The sequence below is a fragment of the Ursus arctos genome, unplaced genomic scaffold (assembly GCF_023065955.2).
Source record: "Ursus arctos isolate Adak ecotype North America unplaced genomic scaffold, UrsArc2.0 scaffold_13, whole genome shotgun sequence".
In the NCBI taxonomy this organism is placed as follows: domain Eukaryota; kingdom Metazoa; phylum Chordata; class Mammalia; order Carnivora; family Ursidae; genus Ursus; species Ursus arctos.
Window position 1 is genome coordinate 38,289,590 of NW_026622797.1, and position 23,041 is coordinate 38,312,630.

At 36.0% G+C, this 23,041-nt stretch overlaps 1 protein-coding gene across 36 annotated transcripts in view; it reads left to right on the forward strand.

Moving 5' to 3' along the window:
- TRDN (triadin) overlaps positions 1 to 23,041 on the forward strand; it is a 362,517-nt gene that overhangs the window by 48,679 nt on the left and 290,797 nt on the right. For all 36 annotated transcript variants that reach the window (XM_057311074.1, XM_057311078.1, XM_057311076.1 and 33 more), the window contains exons 3-4: positions 18,495 to 18,659; positions 19,730 to 19,762. In XM_057311074.1, the coding sequence (XP_057167057.1) occupies positions 18,495 to 18,659; positions 19,730 to 19,762 (198 nt within the window). The remainder of the gene's footprint in view (positions 1 to 18,494; positions 18,660 to 19,729; positions 19,763 to 23,041) is intronic.

Genomic DNA, 23,041 nt, shown 5'->3' on the forward strand with positions numbered 1-23,041 from the left:
TGCCTGTCATGTAGTAAGTTTTCTGTTCTCCATTTCTTATAGGATACATAATGTTGACATTTTGATTTTGAAATAATTTTTACATTATGAAGAAAAAATATTTATCATAAAATTTTTATTTCATCCATTTTTTGACCAACTTTAAAAATTAATACATTTAATAAAATCAGAATTAAAAAATAATAAAATATGTTTGTAAGATGAAATGTTACTTGTCATATTTTGTAATGGTCATCCATTGCTACATAATAAATTACTTCAAAAATAAGTGGTTTAAAACATCAATAAACATTTATTATGCCACACATTTTTTGCAGGTCAGGAGTTTGGGAAAGGCTTAGCGTGTATCTTGAGGTTGCAATAAAGAAGTTGGCTGGGGCTGTAGACATCTGAAAGATTTTGTGTGGTAGTAGAACCATTGGCAAGATGTCTCATTCATTTGGCTGTCAAGTTAATGCTGATGTGTCTTCACAACATGGCAACTGACTGCTCTCAGATCCAAGAGAGAAGAAGGCAGAAGTCACAAAGCCTCTTATGACCAAGACTTGAAAATCACATACCGTCAGTTCTGCAAAATCCTTTTGGTTACGCAGGTCAGCCCTTCTTTTTGTCCTAAGAGACTGCATGATATTGTGAATATCGGCAGGCAATGCTCGTTGGGGGCCAACTTGAAGGCTGGCCACCACGTATTCTACTTTCAGAAAATTACTTTGACAAGCTATACATCTTTAGATAAATGCTTAGATATAAGGAAATGCCGTCCAATACTCTAGCTGACAAAAAGTTATTGTAATTACAATAGGTGCAAAAAGAAAGATGATGTATAGGGATGATTGGCATCATGAGGCCACATCTAGGAAGATAAATTCTCCAATGAATTTGAAATGAAAATAAAATAATCACAAAGCTGAAATTCTAAAGAACAAATACATAAATTTTTCAAATAAGAAGTTCAAATACTTTTTGCTAATTCAGATTTGAATGTACACTTTCCGAAACGAAAATAATATAAGTTCCAAGACTGTATAATTACAGCATAAAACCTGTAACTCATATTAACCATTGGTTACATGGGATATATACACTCATATTAAAATTTTAATTTCTTTTCTCCATTTAGTAAATTCTAACCTGCCTTTTTTATGTTGATTCTTCACAGAAAAAAAATCATTTGCTTCAATAAGAGTGTCAAAATGTAAATGGTACTCTTATGTTATAATATTATTTTTAATTGATACATTTCAAATATTTACTAAGGATTAATATTATTACAATAAGTCTTTTGTACTACATAATGTCTTTGAAATATGTATTGTTAATACAAGGCTAGTGATAAAAGAAAGCATACTGGGAATAACTCTGAAGACCAGACAGGGCAGCTGTTGCTGGGCTCTAAATTACTCTCCAGCACTTTAGAAAAGTAGGTAAACACTTTTAAGGCATTAAGAAATTGTTCATAGAGAAATGAAAATCTATTTTCATAAGTAAATACTGTACTGGATGGAGAAGAATGATTCTCTTCTAAGCAACCTTCACACTTCCTAATTTTCTGAATTTGATTTAATGTACTCAAATAATCTACCTGTGAGGCATATGTGGAATTGGCTTTTATGTGCTTCTTTCAGAAGACTTGAGTTCACTCTACAACTCTCTAACCTACAAGTTAACATGACTAGGAACTTGGTGTCTCTGCCTGTCAAATGGGAATAACACCTTGCTTTCTGGTCAGCAAAATTTGAGACTTTGCTTCTTCTGATCAAATGAGACAAATTTTAAGACATTGACAAACAAACACACACCAAAACCAGATACTAAAAAAGAGATTTCACCTACCCTTCATTTCTTCCTAAAAATAAAGTTCAAACACTTTCCAAAAATAATATGGTGTATCTATCAGGGGATCAGAGTGCAGTCACTACAGTGATATAGAATAGAAGATTTAGTATAAGGCTTATGCATTCATGAGAACTGATTAGCAGTCTAGGTAGGGCTGTTGAAGTGTATCTGGCACCAGATCATGGGTCAGTAGAGTGGAAGTTGGTGTAGGAAAGGAAAAATACTTTTTCTTCTATCTTTCTAAAATGTTGGCCAGGGCCCTTCAACAAAAGATAAATTAACAAGAGAAAAGCATTCAGATTTATTTAATGTAAGTTTTATGAGACACGGGAGCCTTCATAAAGAAAGGAAGACCTTAAGAAGCAGTTAAGCCCAAGCATTTTTATGCTAGGTTTGATGAAAAGGGGAAAGTGGGGGGAAAATGTGACAGAACAAAAAGAGTATGAGCTAAGTGTCATAAATTGAGGAAACAGCAAGGGCTGTTCATTCAGATTCCTCTGGGCGTCTTGGAAATAAGGATATTCCTTTCCTCTGGGTTTAGGGAGGACACCTTCCTCAGGAAAGTTTTATGACCTGCTTCAGGGGAAGGTCAGAAAGTCCTTCTTGCACATGTCATTTCTCAAACTATTCCAGCTGAAAACATTCAATATGCCAAGGTGCCGTATCTGGGGAAGCATGTCCTGAACCCCATCACTAGAAAGGGCAGATGGAAATAGAATAGAGGAGACGAAGGACAAACTGGAATGGACAAGGACAAACTGGAACCCCTATTTGACTCTCACCACCTCAAATTACAATGATGTGGGTGAGCTCAAGATAAATCGGTGCCTTCCACTACGGAATTGCACAAGCACCTGGCCAGGATTTGGAGATGCTGAAGGAGGCGGTCCAGTGGGAAATGGAGAACATGCGGCCAGCTGCTGCCACCTGTCAAGGTCAGCCAACATATGGGTGATAATGTGCATGAGCTGCGACAGCACCTGCCCTACACCAACCTGCAGAGAATAAATAATGGCTAAGACTTCTGTTTTGCTTTCTAAAGCTCATGCAAGTTTCTCTTGTGCCCAACTGTTACCTAGACCTTACATGTAAGGGAATTCTGGGAAATGTAGTTCCAGTTTAGTGATTTAAGAGCATAAAAAGCCATCACGTAGGATGACCGTATATAACTTTTCTAAAACAGGACACTTGTGAGCGTGAAATGGAGAGCAGTTAATATTTACCTTAGAACAACAGACAGAAACCAAGATTCTGATCACTGAGATATTATCCATCTTGCCTTTACTTTTCTCCGGGAAGATGAGAGTCTTCAGAAAGGCCAGGTTGGGGAGGGTGCTGGGGGTGGTGAGTGGTTAGCGCAGGGCAATGTTGCTTTTTTATTAACTGAGACAAGAGGATCACAAAGGCTGCTGGAGACCTTGCCCCCAAGCTTCTGCAGACTCAGCCAGGAAGCTCTTTCAGAAAACAGAGGGCTGCCCTGATGATTTAATAACTCTCTCAGGATCAGAATTTGTGGGCTTTGGTTGAAATTCCTTACAAACTTGTCTGTCTTATTCATAAAGAGACAACTTTTTCTCTCTAAACAATAAATGCAAAAACTAAGATTTCTAAAGAGATCACTACAAATTCAAGCATTAGTAGATATTAATGATTTTCCTCTAGGTCAGAAGGAACAGGAATAAATTGTAGTTAACTCTTGGCTTTTCTTGCCTAAAGAATAAGGGTCATAATTTATTAACATCCCTATCCATAAGAAGGAAAAATGTTTATATGGGTGTACCAGGAGGTCTCAAAGAAGCACATTTGGTAATTTTTGCATGCATTTCACATACTTATTTCAAAACAATTTTGTAAGAATTAGATAAGATAATCTATGTAAAACATACGTGCCTGGCACATAGGAGACACTCATTAAGCATAACTTGCATTTGAATCTTATTACCGGGAAGGAAGATCAGTAATCTGAGAAGAAAGCCAGCAAGGACATCATGGTAGGAAGCATCAATTTCTTATGAAAGTCTTGCAGACATCTCCTGATGTGCCTTTTAAATAGATTTTCTAATGAGGTGTGCCATTTATCTACTGCTCTTGGAAATTAATTTCCCTGATTTTTTCTTCTGGCACTTAGCCCAGTTAAGCAGGTGCACTGTTTGTCAGGCTGTGAGTGTAGAGGAGTAAAATGATTCAGGGAAGACCCAAAGCCAATCAGAATGTATAAATTTAACATTTAATGGTTATGTATATATGTATATGTATGTGCATGCATGTGTGTGTGTGTGAGTGTAGAGAGAGATCTGTGTGACTGTCTGTGTATGAATATGTTATCACATTTTAGGAGACTTGGAAGACCGAGACACTAAATGCAACATTTTAGACTTTATCAGTTCTCATGTGCACTGAGTTTTCAAGTATAGTTGACATTTTATGTGATTCTTATTCTGATTCAAGTCTTATCAAAATCCTACTTTTCCGTTCAATGTCCCAGGCCTGTTTGGTCCTCTTTGTCACTACATCTAGAAGGATACATTTCATTACCCAAATCCAGTCTGCTCATAAACACATCAAGGAAGCAGAAGTTTCCATAGTCCAATGATTTCCAGATCCTAATGAAAATTTGTTGCTCCTTCATGAAATAAGGAAAAAGATAAAGAAAAATTTATTTATTTTAGAGGAGTATTCTTAATTTTATGGTGCCTACATTTTTAGTCTTAAAATTCTCTTTGGAAATGATGTTAACTGCAGATATTATTTCTGTCACTGTTTATAAATGACATTCTTCTATAAAATAAAAAGTTGGCAATTTGACGTTGGGTTCCAGGTTTTTGCTGGTGGTGAATTTCAAGGTCAAAAAAATCCAAAAGTTTGAAATCAGTGCTCTATACTACTCGTTTGAACCTTACCAAATGAGGCCTTATGTTGCATTTATAAATGTATCCATGTAGATGGATACAATTATAAATCATACCATCTGTTAACACCCAAATTTTTGATGGATCAGCTATTATACAACTTTCAGTGCTATGCTTAAATTCACTTCCTTAGAAAAACCTTTCCTGAACTTTCAATGTGAATCAAGTCACTTTGTCATACTTCCTCATTATATTATTTACTCTTCACTCATAGTATATATTTACAAGTTGTATATATTTAATTGGGTATGACTATCTTTTTAAAGATTTTATTTATTTGGGGCGCCTGGGTGGCACAGCGGTTAAGCATCTGCCTTCGGCTCAGGGCGTGATCCCGGCGTTATGTGATCGAGCCCCACATCAGGCTCCTCTGCTATGAGCCTGCTTCTTCCTCTCCCGCTCCCCCTGCTTGTGTTCCCTCTCTCGCTGGCTGTCTCTATCTCTGTCGAATAAATAAATAAAATCTTTAAAAAAAAAAAAAGATTTTATTTATTTATTTTAGAGATAGAGCAAGCAGGGGGAGGAGCAGGGAAAGAGAGAGACAAGCAGACTCTGCACTGAGCACAGGGCTCGAGGGGGGCTCTATCCCACAACCTAAGCTAAAATCAAGAGTTGGAGGCTTAACTGACTGAGCCACCCACGTGCCCCAGGGTGTGATTATTTATTTAAAATGTTTCTTCTGGGGCGCCTGGGTGGCACAGCGGTTAAGCGTCTGCCTTTGGCTCAGAGCGTGATCCCAGCGTTATGGGATCGAGCCCCACATCAGGCTCCGCTGCTATGAGCCTGCTTCTTCCTCTCCCACTCCCCCTGCTTGTGTTCCCTCTCTCACTGGCTGTCTCTATCTCTGTCGAATAAATAAATAAAAATCTTTAAAAAAAAATAAATAAAATAAAATGTTTCTTCTCCACTGATTTGTTAGGTTTGTAAGGAAATGGCTTTATTTCATTTACTTGATATTTCAAGTGCTTAGAAGTGTTTAGCACAAAGTATGAGCTCAACAAACATTTTTTTTTTTTAAAGATTTTATTTATTTATTTGACAGAGATAGAGACAGCCAGCGAGAGAGGGAACACAAGCAGGGGGAGTGGGAGAGGAAGAAGCAGGCTCATAGCGGAGGAACCTGATGTGGGGCTCGATCGCATAACGCCGGGATCACGCTCTGAGCTGAAGGCAGACGCTCAACCGCTGTGCCACCCAGGCGCCCCTCAACAAACATTTGAATGAACATTTAGGTGAAAGTGAATGAACAGATAAGGAAATAAAGGAAAGGGTGATAGCATTTTTTACACTCTGAATGCTGAGTAATGAGCATAGTATTTCTTCATAAAATATTAGTGTATGATGATACTGATAATGTTAGGATTCACATTTAAAATACTTTTTAAATGTCTGTTTCCTTGATTGCGCTTTAAGCATCTCAAAGGAAAGGATTTTCTTATTCATTTTAATAATCCTGTTGCCCTGTTTATTGCCTGACACATATTGTTCAGTAAAATTTGTATGATCTAAACAGAAGTTATTTGCTAAGCATATCTAACAAGCAAACAAAGAAAAAAAAAAAAGCAAAGACACAAAACAGTAATAACAAAATTTGGGGTTAGAATCCTGACTTTACCAATCACTCCTGACAACCGATCCGTTGCTGTGTAATCTTGGGGAAATTACTTCTGTGTGCCTCAATTTCATTCTCTCTATGGAATAATAGTACCTGTTTCATATGGTCCTGTGAACCTTGAATAAGTTAATACATACAAAACACTTGGAATTTTGAATGGCACATCATCATTATTAGATAAATTGTAGTTAGTACTATTTTAATTTATTCTTCATGACCTTAAGCGTATTTCAATGTTTCAAAAAGATGAATAGGCATATTTCAAAAAGATGAATTGACCACTTGATTTCCAGTTTTTAAATATCATGTGAATATACATAGATTCTAGCAATTACACAAAAGAAATCCAGTGATTAAAGTGCTCTATTTTATTTTAACATTGAGGAAATGTTCTAGCCATTCTGAAATGGTTTGTTACTCTTATATGATATAATAAGCACATAATTCATGGCGCTACATACTACATTTTAATGTGGTAAAAAGAACTTCAAAATTATTTCCTCAGCTAACACTGAGTAAAAGAATAGCTCAAGAGACTATATAATACAATCAAGAGTTTCCAAGACTAAAACTTGACTGACCAAATGCATGTTTATTAAATAATTAGTCCAGATATGCTAATTACTATATTAATCCCAAATCTACTATCTCTCTTCTCCACTGGTCTGTTAAGTTTATAATATAATGATCCAAATAAATCATCCGATTGGAGTACTGTGATATTTTGACTATCCTTGTGCTCCCAGAAAATTAATTCCATTGAATGTTAGCTTGGAAACAAATCTATCGAAAGCTATAAATCTACAGAAAACTTGCTTTTCCATTATTTGTTAATATTATAACATTGGAATTGTGTTCATATTTAAGATTTTTTTTTAAAAAAAGAGGAAAGCAAGCAGGTTTTTCTATTAATGTAATAACAGCTACACCATGCTCATTAATAAAAGTATAATAAGATTCTCTCATTTTATTTAGATACTTGACATGGGTAAAAGGAGCCAGAAGTTGTTTGCAATTTTGTGTCAGAATATAAATGCCCTTTATTTGACATGGATCTAGCTCCAGTAGGCTGGAAATATTCCAGGCTGAAACATTTGCAACACGATTTTGCCAGCAAAAAATTGGTTGATTGGGGTCATATTGGGAAAAAGAGGTGAAGTGTACATCTATTTGCATTCAGTAGCATTCCTCATTGCCTCAAAAAGTTACAGTTGAGGAATAGCAAAGAATGACTTAGAAACGTTGCCATGAAACTATTAAATGTTGAAATAGCCATGTAATTTTAACTAAAGTTGCTTGTCTTTAATTTCATTAGGGTTCCATACAAGTGTACATTTCTAAAATACTGAAGTCTGTTAATAGTTAAGATGAGTATGAGAAAATTTGAATTGAGAAAATGTTAAAAAGCAGAAGGAAAATGCCCATGCCTCAGATTTTGAATCGCAAGGATTGGAGCTACACTATGACTATTCAAATGTAGATTAGAAAAGTGACAGTCATTTCCTTGTGCAGTCAATAAAACAATTAGCTCACCAAAAGTGCTTTTAAATCAGGATCCTAGTTTTTCTTTGGTTTAAAAGCATCTAAGTATCCAACATCTGCAAGTATTTTATTTTTTCAAAATGGTAAATCACATGAGTTTTATCTTTTAGAATCCGATGTACTTCAAAAGCTTTGTGTCTGCCCTTTATTTTATTTTATTTTATTTTATTTCTTACATGGTTATCACTAAAAAAGAGAGCGGGCCTGACCATTGTAATCTCATACTGATAGTATGCAGAGATCAGAGGGACGGGGGAGAGAAAAGATGACCAGACAGAGAGGAAGAGAAAAGAAGATGGAGAGCGAAAATGACAATGGTTTGGGAAAATATATTTATCTGGGATGTTAAAAGATAAACTGGGGCATATTCAAAATGTTAAGAGTTTGAAGAAAAATTGAGTGGAACCAGGCAGCACCAAAAAGAAAGTGGTTGTGAAAGCTCCACCTACAGGAGTTAGAAGCTTTCTGTAGAAGGTGGAAGCAGAGCAAGGCAATTATTGATGGGCTGTGGCTAAGAGTTCGCCTTACTTGGCAAAGCCTGGTTGACTGTGATTGGCTGTCCTTAGGTTTTGATTTCTTATCCTTGAGGTATTTACAGTCTTAGGTTTGGGTTTGCTTTCATTGGCTGCTAAAGCATTCGAAGCACTTCAGTCTAATGACCTCCTTGTAACCCAAAGTACGAGTTATTGCTTCAGGAAGATTTTTTTTTAAAAGATTTATTTATTTATTTGAAAGAGAGAGATAGAAAGAAAGAGCAGGAGTGGGTGGGGGCAGAGGGAGAGAATCTTCAACAGACTCTGGGGCTCAGTCTCAAAACCCATGAAATCATGACCTGACCCGAAATCAAGAGTCAGGCAGCCAACCCACTGAGGAACCATGCTCACCAGGAAGATTTGGCCTTTCAAACGGGCTCATTACTTTTAAGGGAATGTGTGTATCTGGGTGTGTATAGAAGGGAAGAGCCTTGAAGGTACTTTTTCAATGTTGGTACATTTAAATGTTGCCAGATGTAAAATGCCGTCTCCTTCCAGGATCTTCGAGATCTCCTCCTCTATTCCCTCCTTTGCCACGAGTGTTTATGGGTTTTCTTAACTTGGAAAAACAAATTTCCCTCACTTCCCTATATCGCCATTTGGCAACAGCCCTCTTTGTTTCTAAAGCCCTCTGTTAAGAGATGATCTGGCGTATTCTATCACTCTGCTAAAACGTCTCAGATACACACTTGACTTCTTCCTGAACACATTGAACAAATGAACAAATTGTGAACTTAAGTGTGAACAACTTGCACACGTACCATTCATCTTGGTTAAACCTTACAGAATAAGAACTATTGACAGCCTCTTCCTTATTAAAACCTTATCTTCTTAGGACTTTTGTAAGTCTCTTTGGCATCGATGGCTTCTTGCCCTTGTCAAACAGTATCGCCTTGTTCCATGTGTCGGTTGCAATGACTTTGCATCACCCAAACAAGTGATAAGCAAGCTGCCATCATATTTAGCCTACTTACCTTTAATATATGGCTCTCAATCTACCAATAGGATCAATTTTCTAAAATGGCAAGATAGTAAGATTTAGAGGATAAAAGTAGACACAGTTCTAAACAATCGAAGTTTATCATAAGTTTTAAGAAAAACTTTCCACCATGGGAGTCAGTAAAACTATTTTGATTTTGAAGGAAAAATTAATCTCATAAGCATTTTTATTTTCCCCATCCTTAACCTCAATCTGTCTCCAATTTTTCTAATTGCATAAGGATGTTCGGTTGGAGCATTAAACTCAAGATTCCCAACTGAACTAGTTATATTTCTTTCCAGGCCTGCCTCCTAGATTCTAAGTCCAGTTCATTTTCCAGTTTTTTAAGTCAGAAATGTGGGACTCCTTGTAAGCTTTTCTCTTTCCCCACGACCCATAAACACTCAGTGATCAAAAAACACTCATTTAACTTTTAAACATCTCTTGGCTCTGTTCTGTACTCTGTGACTTATTTCTAGAACTCCTGCTTTAGTTTCCCCAAGATTGTTGCAGTAGCCATGTATTTTTTTTGCCTAGAATCTTGCCTTTGCCTCCTTTTCATTCTGAGGCCAGAATGAAAGTTGCACATCTTTTTTTATTATTATTCCCCTATTTAAAATTTCAAATGTCTTCCTTTAAACTTGAGTATGCATGTTGTCCTGATCCCTTGGCTCACCTTGTTGGCATGGGACAGCCCCTGATCCTACAGCAACTCCAGCTCCCGACAGATGCTTCTTCAGCTTCTTCCACTCCCGGCCTAGGTGCATATTTAGCATGACAAGGGTGATAGCATCTTCTCTTTGGAGAGGGAGTTTTGGAGGTCATAGGACTGAAGCAATTTCCAGTTTGTTCTCATGAATCTCATCGCATCCCTTGCAGGCTCCTGATTTCCTCGCTCTCTCTACTTTATGCCCATATTTTCATCCCAAGTGCCTCTTCTTCTGCTTTCAAAACCCAACTCCACCTGCATAAGTAAAACTCTCCCATAGCGTGGTTAATATTAGAAGTACCAAGGGAAGGGGTGCCTGGGTGGCTCAGCCGTTTAAGCATCTGCCTTTGTCTCAGGACAAGATCCCAGGGTCCTGGGATGGAACCCAGCATCCAGCTCCCTGATCAGTGGGGAGTCTGCTTGTACCTCTTCTTCTGTCCCTCCCCCTTGCTTGTGCATGTGCTCTCTCTCTCTTTCTCAAATAAATAAATAAAATCTTTTAAAAAGGGAAGTACCAAGGGAATTTCATGAATCCAACTTCCCATTTCACCATTTTTGAGGCCTGTTCATTGAGGGTAAGGACAGCAAATTTAAGGGAATTTCAACCTCTGTACATCGTCTCTGTGTTAAAAATCCAGCTGGAGGAAAGTTACTCAGAGAAAGTTGGTTTTGAAGATACATCACTTATGTAATTCAGGGCATGTAATTATATACAGCTTTTTAAACATCTTACTTAAAAAATATAACATATATTATGGACTACAGCAATAGCATGGTTATCACTCATTTGTGAAAACACTCATTTAAATAGAGCTAAGTGAGTTTTCATCACACTCTTCTTCATAGAAGCATCTGAGAGATGCTCTATAGAAATATCTTTTTACTTCATAACTTAATTATCCAGTCTAAAATGAGCTGATTTAATATTTATATTTTTGCTAAATCACAAAATGTTAATTAAATAAATAAAAAAATTATTTTGATCTACATATTCAATTTCAAAGAAATTTTGCAACATAGCTTGAGTTCCACATTTCTGTCCATGCAGAGATCCTCAAAATGTTATTATATGCTGCAATGGAAGTTACCCAATGCAAAGCCTATACTGTAGAAGCTGAATTTAATTTTCATTGGTCTCCACCTCTCCATTTTACTACGGTTTTTACCTTTGTTCCTCCCAAATCTCTGTTAGGCAGTTCCACTCCAATGATCTCTTTAGCGGAAATCATTTAATTTTTTTATTTTTTAGTTTTTGAGATTTTATTTATTTATTTGACAGAGAGAGAGAGTGAGAGAGCAGAAGCAGGGGGAGCAGCAGGCAGAGAGAGAGGGAGAAGCAAGCTCCCCACTGAACAAAGAGACCGAAGAGGGCTCAGTCCCAGGACCTGGCATCACAACTTGAGTCGAAGGCAACCACTTAACAGTGAAACTCATTCTAAAGGATTACTATACATGGATTTGAAGAGAAGATATTAAGAAACAATCCTTTCTTCTTGGGTGGAAAAGCTATCTTTAAAAAAATCTATGTTGGTGGTGCAGCTGGGTGGTATAGTTGTTTGAGTGTTGGACTCTTGATTTCGGCTCAGGTCATGATTTCAGGGTTGTGGGATTGAGCCCCACATCAGGCTCCATGCTCAGGGTGGAGTTTGCTTCAGACTCTTTCTCCCTCTGCAACCCCCAACCCGCCTGCTCTCTCTCTCTTAAAAAAAAAAAAAGCAAAAGCTATGTTGGTGCTACAGATTATTATTATTCTGGTGCAACAAAAGTTGCTTCTCAGATACCAAAATATCAAGTGTTGTTTCTGAAACTGAAGCAATCTTACAAAAATATAGCTATTTCCAGGGATTTTGTCAAGAGACAATAATGGGACGATTTGGAATTCCAGTTAGTGTGCTTTTTACAAACTTCCATTGGCAGGATATAAATACACCTTAGAATAACTATGGAGGAATAAAGGTGCTGCTTCAAACATTTCCTGAATTCTTGACTTTCTTTGATGTGTTATATTTTTCACATATTGGCCTTACTTTCAATTTGAAGTGAAACAGAGAAAAAGAAAACAATAAACTCATGGGAGGAAAAAAGGCATATAAGAGAGTATAAGAAATTGAAAGCCCTTCTATTGTGATGATAAAAATTAAAGATGGCAGTTCTGACATCATTGAGTTCAACCAAGTTTATTCGAGTTAAATGGTCTAACCCATGAGTTTGTTTGAAAGTTACTTCAGACTGATCCTAAAATGCTTTAAAGTACAATGTCTTGAGTAAATGTCCCTTTGATAAAGACACAGACCTTAATAAGTGGATATAAAAGCACATATTTTTGTTTGTTACTCTTTAAGTATCCGTACTTAGCATTGTCTATGCTGGAAACTCCGGGGCCTAAAGACTCAAAGGGCTATTAAGTTCATTGTGAGTGCTTTTCATTTCAAATGTGTTCTGGTTAAAAATAAGCTAAATTAAATTAGTATTTCAACCTTACATTCTTAGGAAATTGTTGACTATTATAAATGATGTCAAACCTCAAGTCCAAAATGTTTAATAAGAATTTGCATTCTCTCAGTGACATTTCTGAGTATAAGAAACATAAACACAGAGGAGACAACCATTGCTTTCTGCATATACTAACACAGCATTTACATATTTTTATCTTTTTGTTTGTTTTTCCTACTTTTGTTTCCTTTCTTCCCATCCTGGGGGTGGCATGGGAATGGGAAACACATCTGAAGCTCTGTTTGGCACTGGGTAAGTTCTAGGGAATTCTGTTTACCCAGAGTAATTTCACAGTACTTCAAGCAGGAATTGTCATGTAACTCAGAGTATATTAAATGATGCATAATTTGCTAAAATTCTTCTTAACACGATCAAATTTTCACTAACAGAAACAAAAGTATCCCAGCACTTAACTGCAATAAGAATGGAGAAACCAGTCACTGAAAATTAGAATTTTTTTAGGTCTGGAAATACACTATATATTTTCAGACAGTACTCTTCACATATCAAAATTAGAAACACCTGTGTAGCAAGCCCATGTGCAAGGCGCTCCTATGTGCAAGGTACACACATCAACGTACATACAACTTGAATTTTTTTCTAGTTGGGGTAGCACTTGTGACACTTTTAAAAGCGCTTACCTCAATTTAGATCTAAATATTTAAACGTGAATATTTTCTGGGGGTTAAGGAACAATCACTAGTTCTTTCATGTAATTGTTTGGATTTCACAGACCCTGCCAAGGTGGCCTGTGACAACATAGTGACTGAATGATCACAAGACAATATTTATAACGTCTACATTCATGGAGCACCACCCTATGTTTGAGTTAAACGGCTCTGAGAGTCCAATTAATAACATTTACTATTTCCTTTACGCTGCTTTAGGTGCTTTATACCAAGGAGTTTATATACAGTGAGTTTGAGTGAAGTTCAGTAAATACCATCTAATGCAGGCAGAGACTCATGGGCAAAAGGGGCAGAAGATGCCTGGGATTCCTGTTCAATCACCATCTCTTGGAGTGGCTCAGACGGATGCAGATAAGCAAACCTCCTCCACCGCTGAGATGCTCTTGCCACTGATAAAATATGCATGAGGGCAGCCTACCGTTGGGAGGGTAATTCCTTTGGGAATGGACACCATGCGAGGGGAATTTAGGCCTCAGAGGTGTAGGGGGATATGGAAATGACTGTAGTGCAGCATTCGGAGACCTGAGTTGAAGGTGAGATCATACACAGAGCTTGTTACTAAGGGGACAGCCGCTGCCCCAGCTAGAAAACTGACAAGAACCTCTGGCTCATTCAAGATTCAAAGGCAATCTTGCTTGTTTCTCCACATTGACATTTATTAATTACCAGGTACCATACTGTGTGCTTCGAATGTATTATCTCATATAATAATCATAACAACCTTGTGAGGTAAGTATTATTACTCTTATTGTCATTTTACAGTTCAGCAAACTGCAGCACAGAAAAAAATATTTTTTCCCACTATATAATACAGTTTGCCAGAACTGGATATATTATAAATTGGAATATGAGAAGGTTTAACATAAAGATAACAGGTATGAAGGGGTGACTTTCGAATAGTGACTTTAGAAAAGCATAGACCAATGAATTTTATAGACGTGGAAAAAGTTGATCTTCTCAACATCATACAGCTATCCGTGGGGGGAGCACCAGGACTAGAGTGAGGTGAGTGACGCACTCACGTTGGGTACAAAATGTAAGGACCCCGAAAAACTCAGTAATTAGGACGCATGATATTTTAATGCAATAGTTAAAATTACAAAATTAATGCAAAAATCTGCACTGAACCAAATATCAAAATTTTAAATAAAGACAGGATTATTATTACTGATTTCTCCTTCTGTCTCTGCCTCCAATATGGGCTGGCATTGCACTGGGTGGGAGGCCTAAACTTGAACGCTGTCAGTCTGAGCTCAGGACCCAAGCTTGTAACTGTTCTTTGCTGATGTTTGTCAGGATTTGAAAGATCAAGAAGAGTCTAATATAACTTAAAGAATGTAAGACTGATGGTCAAGGATAATGGCGAAAACATGGACTTGGTTCTTTAGGAGGAAAGCAGAGAAAATGACTAATTTAATTTCCAGTGTATGTTCCCATTTAGAAACTTAAGTATCTGTATACTTTGACTTCAAAGACAGAGGGCCAATAGAAATCGTATTTAACTTTAAACTTTTCCTTGCCTCTCTTGGCACTCTTTTATCAGTGCTAAGAATCCAATTATCGATCATAAGGATCCTAGAGCAGTTTCCCCTGCATCTGGTGGTATATTTTTCTGTAAGAAATATAAGATACAATTAAGAGTGACTTGAACACTGAGAAACATTTCTTATCTCACATAACAGAAGCTCTGGAAGTAGGGCGATTATTCCAAGATTGGATAATTCAATGCTTCAGCAATGTCATATGGACTCTAGTTCTTTCATTTTTAACCTTTGCCTTCCTCAGTGAATCAGCTGCTGTCTTTATGGTTATAAGGTGGCTACAGCAGCTCCAGGCTTTATGTACCCATGCAATAAAGTCCTTGTTTCCCCTTTTAACAGCAAGAAAACCCCTCCCAGGATCTCTCATCCAGTATCTGACTCTAGAACCAATTGTGAATTCACATTTTTGTTTGTTTGTTGATAGCAATATAGCAAAACCTCAGTTTTCTTATATTTAAAAGAGAGATAAAATAATATAGCTACCTCATTGGGTTATTGAAAGGGAAATGTGGGTTAATATAAAGTTCTTAGAGTAGTATCTGGCAGGTAATACACACTCTCTAAATGTTAGCTACTATTATTTTTATGATGATCCTAATGTAATATATTTAATTTAACTCATGGAAACATGAGAGGTAAGAAAATATAATTTAAAAAAACCCACATCAATAAAATGTTTAGTTGCCTTGTATAGGATTATTCCCATTGATAGAATTTGGATGTGATATCCAAGAGAGGGAGTTAGAGTCAACTTGAGGACTACTATCTTATTTAAGATATATCTATAATTTGTATCTTTTATCTATGTGTACATCTATATTGATATTTTTAAAGTTGTTGTCCACATAACTAAAAATCAGAGGCTGATCACAAGCCAGCAACACTGACTTCATGAAAACATCCTGGTTTGACTATTTTAGGACCAGGCAATATACATGTCTGCAGAGTGTATATATATAGTGCATTTAGGCATAAAGATAATTAAACTGATGTCTATTTGTTGGATTTTATTGTTAAGTTCCTCAGTGAACATTTAGAAAAAAGGGAAATGGGGAAATGGTCTCAGTCTATTCAGATCATAAAAATCCCATTTGCCATATTCTTCCATTAGATATAAAATATACTAGTGCTAAAAAATACATTTAATGGTGCCATTATAATCCAGTTCCTTACATACAGTTCTTTAAAATTTTTCAATTGCAATTATAAAATTCCATTTCATTTCCTTTCTCTAAGGTTTAATCTCATCATTCAGACTACCATATCTTGCTCATGCAAAACTCTCCAGAATGCAGTAAAATAGGATCCAAAAAGTAAAGTTACATTGTCACTGAATCATGAAGATAAGTTTTGTAACTTGGCATCCTTGGATGGGCTGTGAATCCCCTGAAATAGAACATAAAATTTAAAATTTCCCCAGAAATCCTTTCTCTCATATCGCTTTCCCCCTTTCTAGTATATGTGCTGTCTAAGGGAGCACACACTTTCCCCCTTTCTGTAGGATCTTACCCATCAGCGTAAAATGAAATATTCTTTCCATTTTAATAGTGTTCAAACAACTGAAAACCCACTATGATTCTAGTACTCTTTAAACATTGCCCAAGCTCTGTCATTTACTTTATAGTAAAATCTACTTACCACCTCTAAATTCTTCCCATTTGGTCCTGAATGCATTCCACTGTAACAGCCCTTTGAAGGTCACCGATGACCTCCTCATCGTTAAATCTAAATGTCTATTCTCAGTCTTCATCTTACTTGACTTATTGGCAGCTTTTGCCAGTTGATCACTGTACCATCCTCAAGACAATTTCCTCACTTGACATCTAAGACATTATACTTTTTCTGGTTCTCTCATGCTCTCTCTTGATGTGTGTGTGTATATCTCTGTCTCTCTCTCATCTCTCCTTGTCATAATCAATTGCTGGTTCACCTTTCTGACTATCTCTTTGTCTTCTAAATGTTGGTATGCTCCTGGGTCCACTTCCTTGGTGATATCATTCAGTATCATGATTCTGGAACCTTCTATCCTCTATTGAACTCCTAAGTTTCTATCTTTGGCTAGGACTTTTCTTTTGTAGGTCATATTGGGTTGTACAAACGTCTACATCTCCACATAGGTGTCTAATAGGCAACTTAAGTCTGACAAGTCTAAAACTCAGGTACTTATATACTCCCCCTAAAAAACCCTGTTTCTTTCCAGACCTCCCCATTTCAGCAAATGGCATTTCCATCATGCCAGTTTTTCATGCTAAAAACCTTGAAGTTATCCTGTACCCTTCTCTTTCTCTCACACCAGGAGCCAAACTGTGAACCTATATGATTAATTCTATCTTTTAAATACATTCAGAAAATGACCACAGTTCACACACACACACACACACACACACACACACACACACACACACCTATCACCCTGATAGAAATCACCATCATGTTTCCCCTTGCTTATTTCATTTGGCTGATCTCCCTGTTTCCAACCTGGCATTCTTTCAATCCTCAACAAAGAGAATGAAGTTACGTATGTCCAATCACTTCATTCCTTTGCTCTAACCTTCCAGTGACTTCTTATCTCCTTCAGAATAAAAGCCTAATTTTAGAGTCCTTAACCTTTAAATAATATATGTTGATATAATTCTAGTCTTTTAAGACATCAAAGGGAGAAAAATCTCTGAAAAGCTAAAATAACTTTTAAAATTAAGGAAAACATAAGTCTAAAATTTAATTTAGATTGATAAAAAAGTCAGTTCCAACTTATATCATATTTTTAGATAGATCACCCCTTCAATCAGATATTAGAGGCTATCTTTGCAGCCTCAGAGTAATTTTCATATAATTAAAATGAGAAGGAGAAGGACAACATTTTGGAAATATCTATTATGTCTATTTGCTTGCATTTTTATTTTTTAATCTTTCATTTCACAGTTTCTATTTCCCAGGATATAAAAAAATGGAAGATTTATAGACTTCAGTTTTTCCTAATTCTATCTACTAAAGTTAGTAGAAATTTAAATATTTTTTATTTTCAGGTACTGGGATGCCTAACAAGGATAAACAAATTGAATCTAGCTGGAACCTGATATGAATACTACCTTGACAATTCCAGATTTTTCCTGATGCACCACAAATTATAATAAATGGACCTATCAGTCTTACTTTAGTCACAGCTACTTACGTCTACTTGGCACTTATTGTTTGCCTAAAACTTTACAGAGCCATCTTCTCCATGATGCTTTCCAGTATAATATGGGCCACCGATGATAGCTTCTGTTTCTGAACACCCATAACGTAGGGAGTATATTGCAATTTGAATAACATAGATGCACATTATTTCAATCCATTCCTAATTTTGCCCTGTATTAAACTCTTACTTAGATTATAAACTTCTCAAGGACAACTTCTTTCTTGGTAACCCCGTAGTGTTTGGTACCATAGGTATTCAATAACTTTTCTTTTTAATTGAATACACATGCATACTATGACAAAATATAGTTTCTATTTCCGAGCCCCCCTCCAAATTGTAGCCAAGAGACATTTGCATTTATAAAATTAACATATTTTGTGTCAAAGACACAAATTAGGATAAACAGCTTTCCTTAGTTTTTTGGGGAATGATTGTAAAATTTTTCTCTTGTTTTTAATTACTTTTAGCAAGCTCTATTTCCAAGATTGGCTCAGATCCTCTAAAACTTGTACATGATGCTGTGGAAGAAACCACGGACTGGGTCTATGGCTTCTTTTCTTTGTTGTCTGACATCATCTCGTCTGAGGGTGATGAAGAAGATGATGATGATGGGGATGAGGACACTGATAAAGGTACAAAGAGCATAGCAGCACACCTAACTTCTCAGAACAATATTAGTTATGCAGTATGGTGGTTTGCTTAAAGTTAAACGGGCACTTAGGTCAGGCTAAACCAAAATGAATACGCTTCTGAGTTCTAACAGCATTATCAACAGGCTGCCAAACTCAGTAAATAGGTCCCTATTTGGCTTTCATCTTACAGCTCATCTGCCATTATGGCAAAGATGTCAAAATTAAATGCTACTATTTGGGTAACATTATAGTAGAGAGGGTCTTACCGTGTACTACTATAAACTCACAATCAGACCTTACCATTTATATGCTTCTTTGGGGAAAAAATAGTAGCTATTTCTCAAATTTATCCTTAGGTAGACTGAAATAACAACAACGATTGACAGACATACGTTTTATACATGTAAGTCATATTCATGATCAAATAGAAAGCATTTCCACTGAAATCATAATCAAAAGTAAATTTATTGAAACAAACGGAGTTGTAGAATGGAAGGACATATTCTAAATGTCACAACAATTATGCAACTAGCCTATGTACTCTCTTGTATATATTAATAAACAAAAGGAAATAAACTCCCACCATACATAAACTACTATTGAATGGATGTGAAAAGAACAAAGCGTTATGATTCTGTCTTTTACATGACATTTTTTAGGGTCAGCCTTAGTCATCACAAATCATGTATTCAGTCTTGACTACCAGGAAAGCTCTTATTAGTGTAGTCCTCGCTATGACTTTGTCTGAATTTGTATTTGTTTGGCCCCAGTGAGAGGTCGAGACGAACAATAGAGAACTGAAATGAACATGATATACGAACTATAATGTATAATTTGGATTGCTGCCACAATTTCATTGAACTCATAAAAGTGAAACTATCTCACATAAATGTACATAAACAAAGTTTATACTTAAAAACTGGAATTTGGGAGGCAAAGTAATATAAGGACTACTAATGTCAAAACTAATAGATGGCTTCTTTAATGAACAAAAGAAAATGGGAAAAGAGAGAGGCAGGATTATGCTATGCTGAAAGTTTTTCTAATTTACTGTTTTTGTCTTGATATAGGAGAAATAGAGGAGCCTCCCTTGAAACAAAAAGGTTGGTTGTTTTCACCTTTAAAAAATGTGGTAATGTTGGTTTTCAGCATGATTCAAATATTTTTTATGTGAGTTGTAGCTTACTTTATTTTTAATGTGCAGTTTTTGTTTAATGATTAGATTGAGGTTTATAGTGAGGTAGAGAAATACTTGATTCTTTCCAATGAAACTGATCCCACTATTTTTCAGTTGATTATTTAATTGATGCGTTCATCATCGATGTGCGCCAATCCACCTACATACAGATCCATGTGATTTGGAATCAGGAATGAGGAGTGAATTCCATAGCCTCAGAAATGGCCCAGCAGATGATGATGCCCATGATCTTTATTCTCACTGTGGCCAGATTTATTGATTTTAAATTTTTACTCATTTCCTCCTTATTTTATTGTCACTATGAACATTCTCCATTTTTAGGTGAGAAGTAGGGGACAGGGTGTGTGAAAGAGTATGGAAAAGAATAATCTTGGAGGCAAAGACCTATCCAGTCAGTATGTGTCATCTATCACTTCAAAGGAATAGCGTTACCTGGGTGTACTTGGATGTGGAATAGAAGGATTTCTTACAGAAATATATCTTGCTAGGCTCTTCCATCACTGACTGGGATGATCACAAATCCAAAAGATGGAAGCAATATGACTAGGGAAAAGGGGTATAACTACAGGGCAAGAGCCTCACAGGAGCAAGTATTTTTATAGGAAAGAGTAAGAATTGTCTAGAAGGGACAATAGGGAGAAGGGATACCATCCTGATGTATGGTTGGTGCCAGAGAGAAAGAGCCAACACATAGCCAGACTTGTTACAGTTGTGATATGTTAGTTATTGCTGGATATGTTCAGCCACAGGCTTTTGGGAGTGTTTACTCCAGGGGAGAATTTGCTGGCTCCTGTTGCTATCCGCCTAGAACTACTGTAGATGCAAACAGTGGGATCCAAATTTGGAGCTTCAGCCTTGTCTGAGCAGATGATGATTATCTCATTATCTGGGGTAAAATCCACTTAGTGTATGTTAATTTGGAAAATTTGAATTTGTAACTTGTCCAACAAATGAGAGCTCAACTAGTGAAACCCAAATGTGGGAAAGCCAGAAACGAAAGTGTTTATGAAGTTATTGAGAGGAGAAGACAGGTTTCTTGATCACAAATCCAGGATGAGAACTAAAGCCGTAGTTCAGCCATCAAATCCAGGTTTAGAGATTCTAGATTAGTTTACAAACTCCTTGAGGGTAGAAACAGTTTTTTTATAGCTGACTTCCAAAGTAAAGTGCCTAGAAGATAGTAAAAGTTTAAGCTATTGAGTCATTAGTCATTATCGGGAAACAACAGTTTATGTGTAATGTGCGCTCCAACTGGAAATAGAAGAGAGAAAAACAAATAATATTTTCTTATTACAAATTGAATTCCACAGGAATATCATAAGATCATATTCTCCATAAATCAATATCTAGGATTTAATAAAGAATCTGTTCTTTCCTTTTGATTTGAATTTCCCTGTGGGATTATTTCAAAATTGTTTCATGTAATGATTAGCATAAATTGCAAATCCACACAAAGCTGCTTAATTATGATTCTTTAAATTATTGCCTTGTTTTATAAAATCAACAGAAAAACTATTAAATAGTTGTTAGGGATACTTTTGTAAAAGATGTCAGTAATGCTCATTAGTTAAAACAGTCTAAGTGATATATGTGTTTAAAACCATACACTAGTGTTTTGAAGGATTACTAAAAGAAGAATTGACTTAAAATTATCTGAATATATTCTCTTAATAATACTATTCACAAAGTTGCATGAGAAAATGGACATTTAAGGAAACAGCTTATATATCCTACCTTGTGTGTAGAGGCTATGTAATAATGGACATTGGTTAAAGTGGACTGAAGGAAATATATTTCATTATAAGTATTATTTTTTTATTTATAAGCTTTTCCATTTAGTGTCATAGAGGCAATGAGAATTTTAAAGCAATAACTAATATTTTGTGGAACATTTCTAATTATACTCTGTTTTAAAAAGCGTATTTTAAATATTATTATAGAAGAGATGCTATGAGCTTATCCCTATTTTATGATGGATTTTTAATACATTTTCATATTTTAAAATTGTGGTTTAAGCAATATACATTTTTTTTGTAATTTAGAATAACAATCTCCTAGATCATTTGATTTTCATCCATTTAAATGACTTTTTATTGATCTCCTCATGAATACTCTCTCTCCCATTCAGATATACTCAATAATATTTAGGCATTTTATATTACCTAAATTATAAGGCTGTGGTATTGTTTATTTAACTGTCCTATGTCTTCATGAAGCATTTTATTTAAATGCACTTAACATGTTAGTTTCATTTGTCCAGTTGCTATTTTCATCAAAATAAAAACTCAAAGACCCTATTATTTATGGGTGGAGTTTGCAGTTCTAAGTTGATGTGGAAAAGTGGTCTAGTCAAATCATCTCAGGGTTGCAGGATTGATTATTAAGTAGATTATTAATATGGATGAAATTTTTGATTCTGCAATTCCGTGGCTTATGTTGTTATATATATATACAGCTTTAGAGTATGAAAGGTAGTACCTAGAGTCTTTATGCATCTTTATTTCCCAGCTTGTCAAAGTTTTAAAATAGTAAATTCTATTACCAAACACTACACGATGAGAGTCCAAGGCACTGAATCATTATAAAACATTATATTTTTATTATATAATTATTTAAAACGTACAATCAGGACAAATAAGTACCATCGTAAATCATAGTTCCTGAGAGAATTATGTGTTCTATGTGGTAGGTGTGCTTTGTTTATCTCGCGTCTCCTGTTGTGTAGCTTCTTCACAGGAGGGCGCACATCATGGATGTTAACTCCCCACTTTCCAAGGGGTACACAAATGTACCCCCATTAATGGAATGAAATTCTATTTGTATGGTTTCCTAAAATAGATTTGCCTGAACACACATTTAAGTTCATAATAGTACTTCTACTTTACAATATAAAGAAATAGCCTCCCCCATCCTAAAATTGCTGGAATGCTGACGCAAAAGACCAATAGGCCTTTCTGCCCTGTCCTGCGTGAATCGGCTAAAGGAGAACCGTGGTGCTGATACACAAATGCTCTTTTTCACAATGGGATGGTCTGACGCCAAAGATATGGTGGAGTGGAGGAGACTGGAGCAATGATAAGTTTCATTTAATGACTTTGCCTTTTATTTAGCCAAATAATGAGAAAGATTGCATTGCTTTTGAGAGAGATTCCCATGAGAGCAAAGCAAAAAGAATATAAATAGG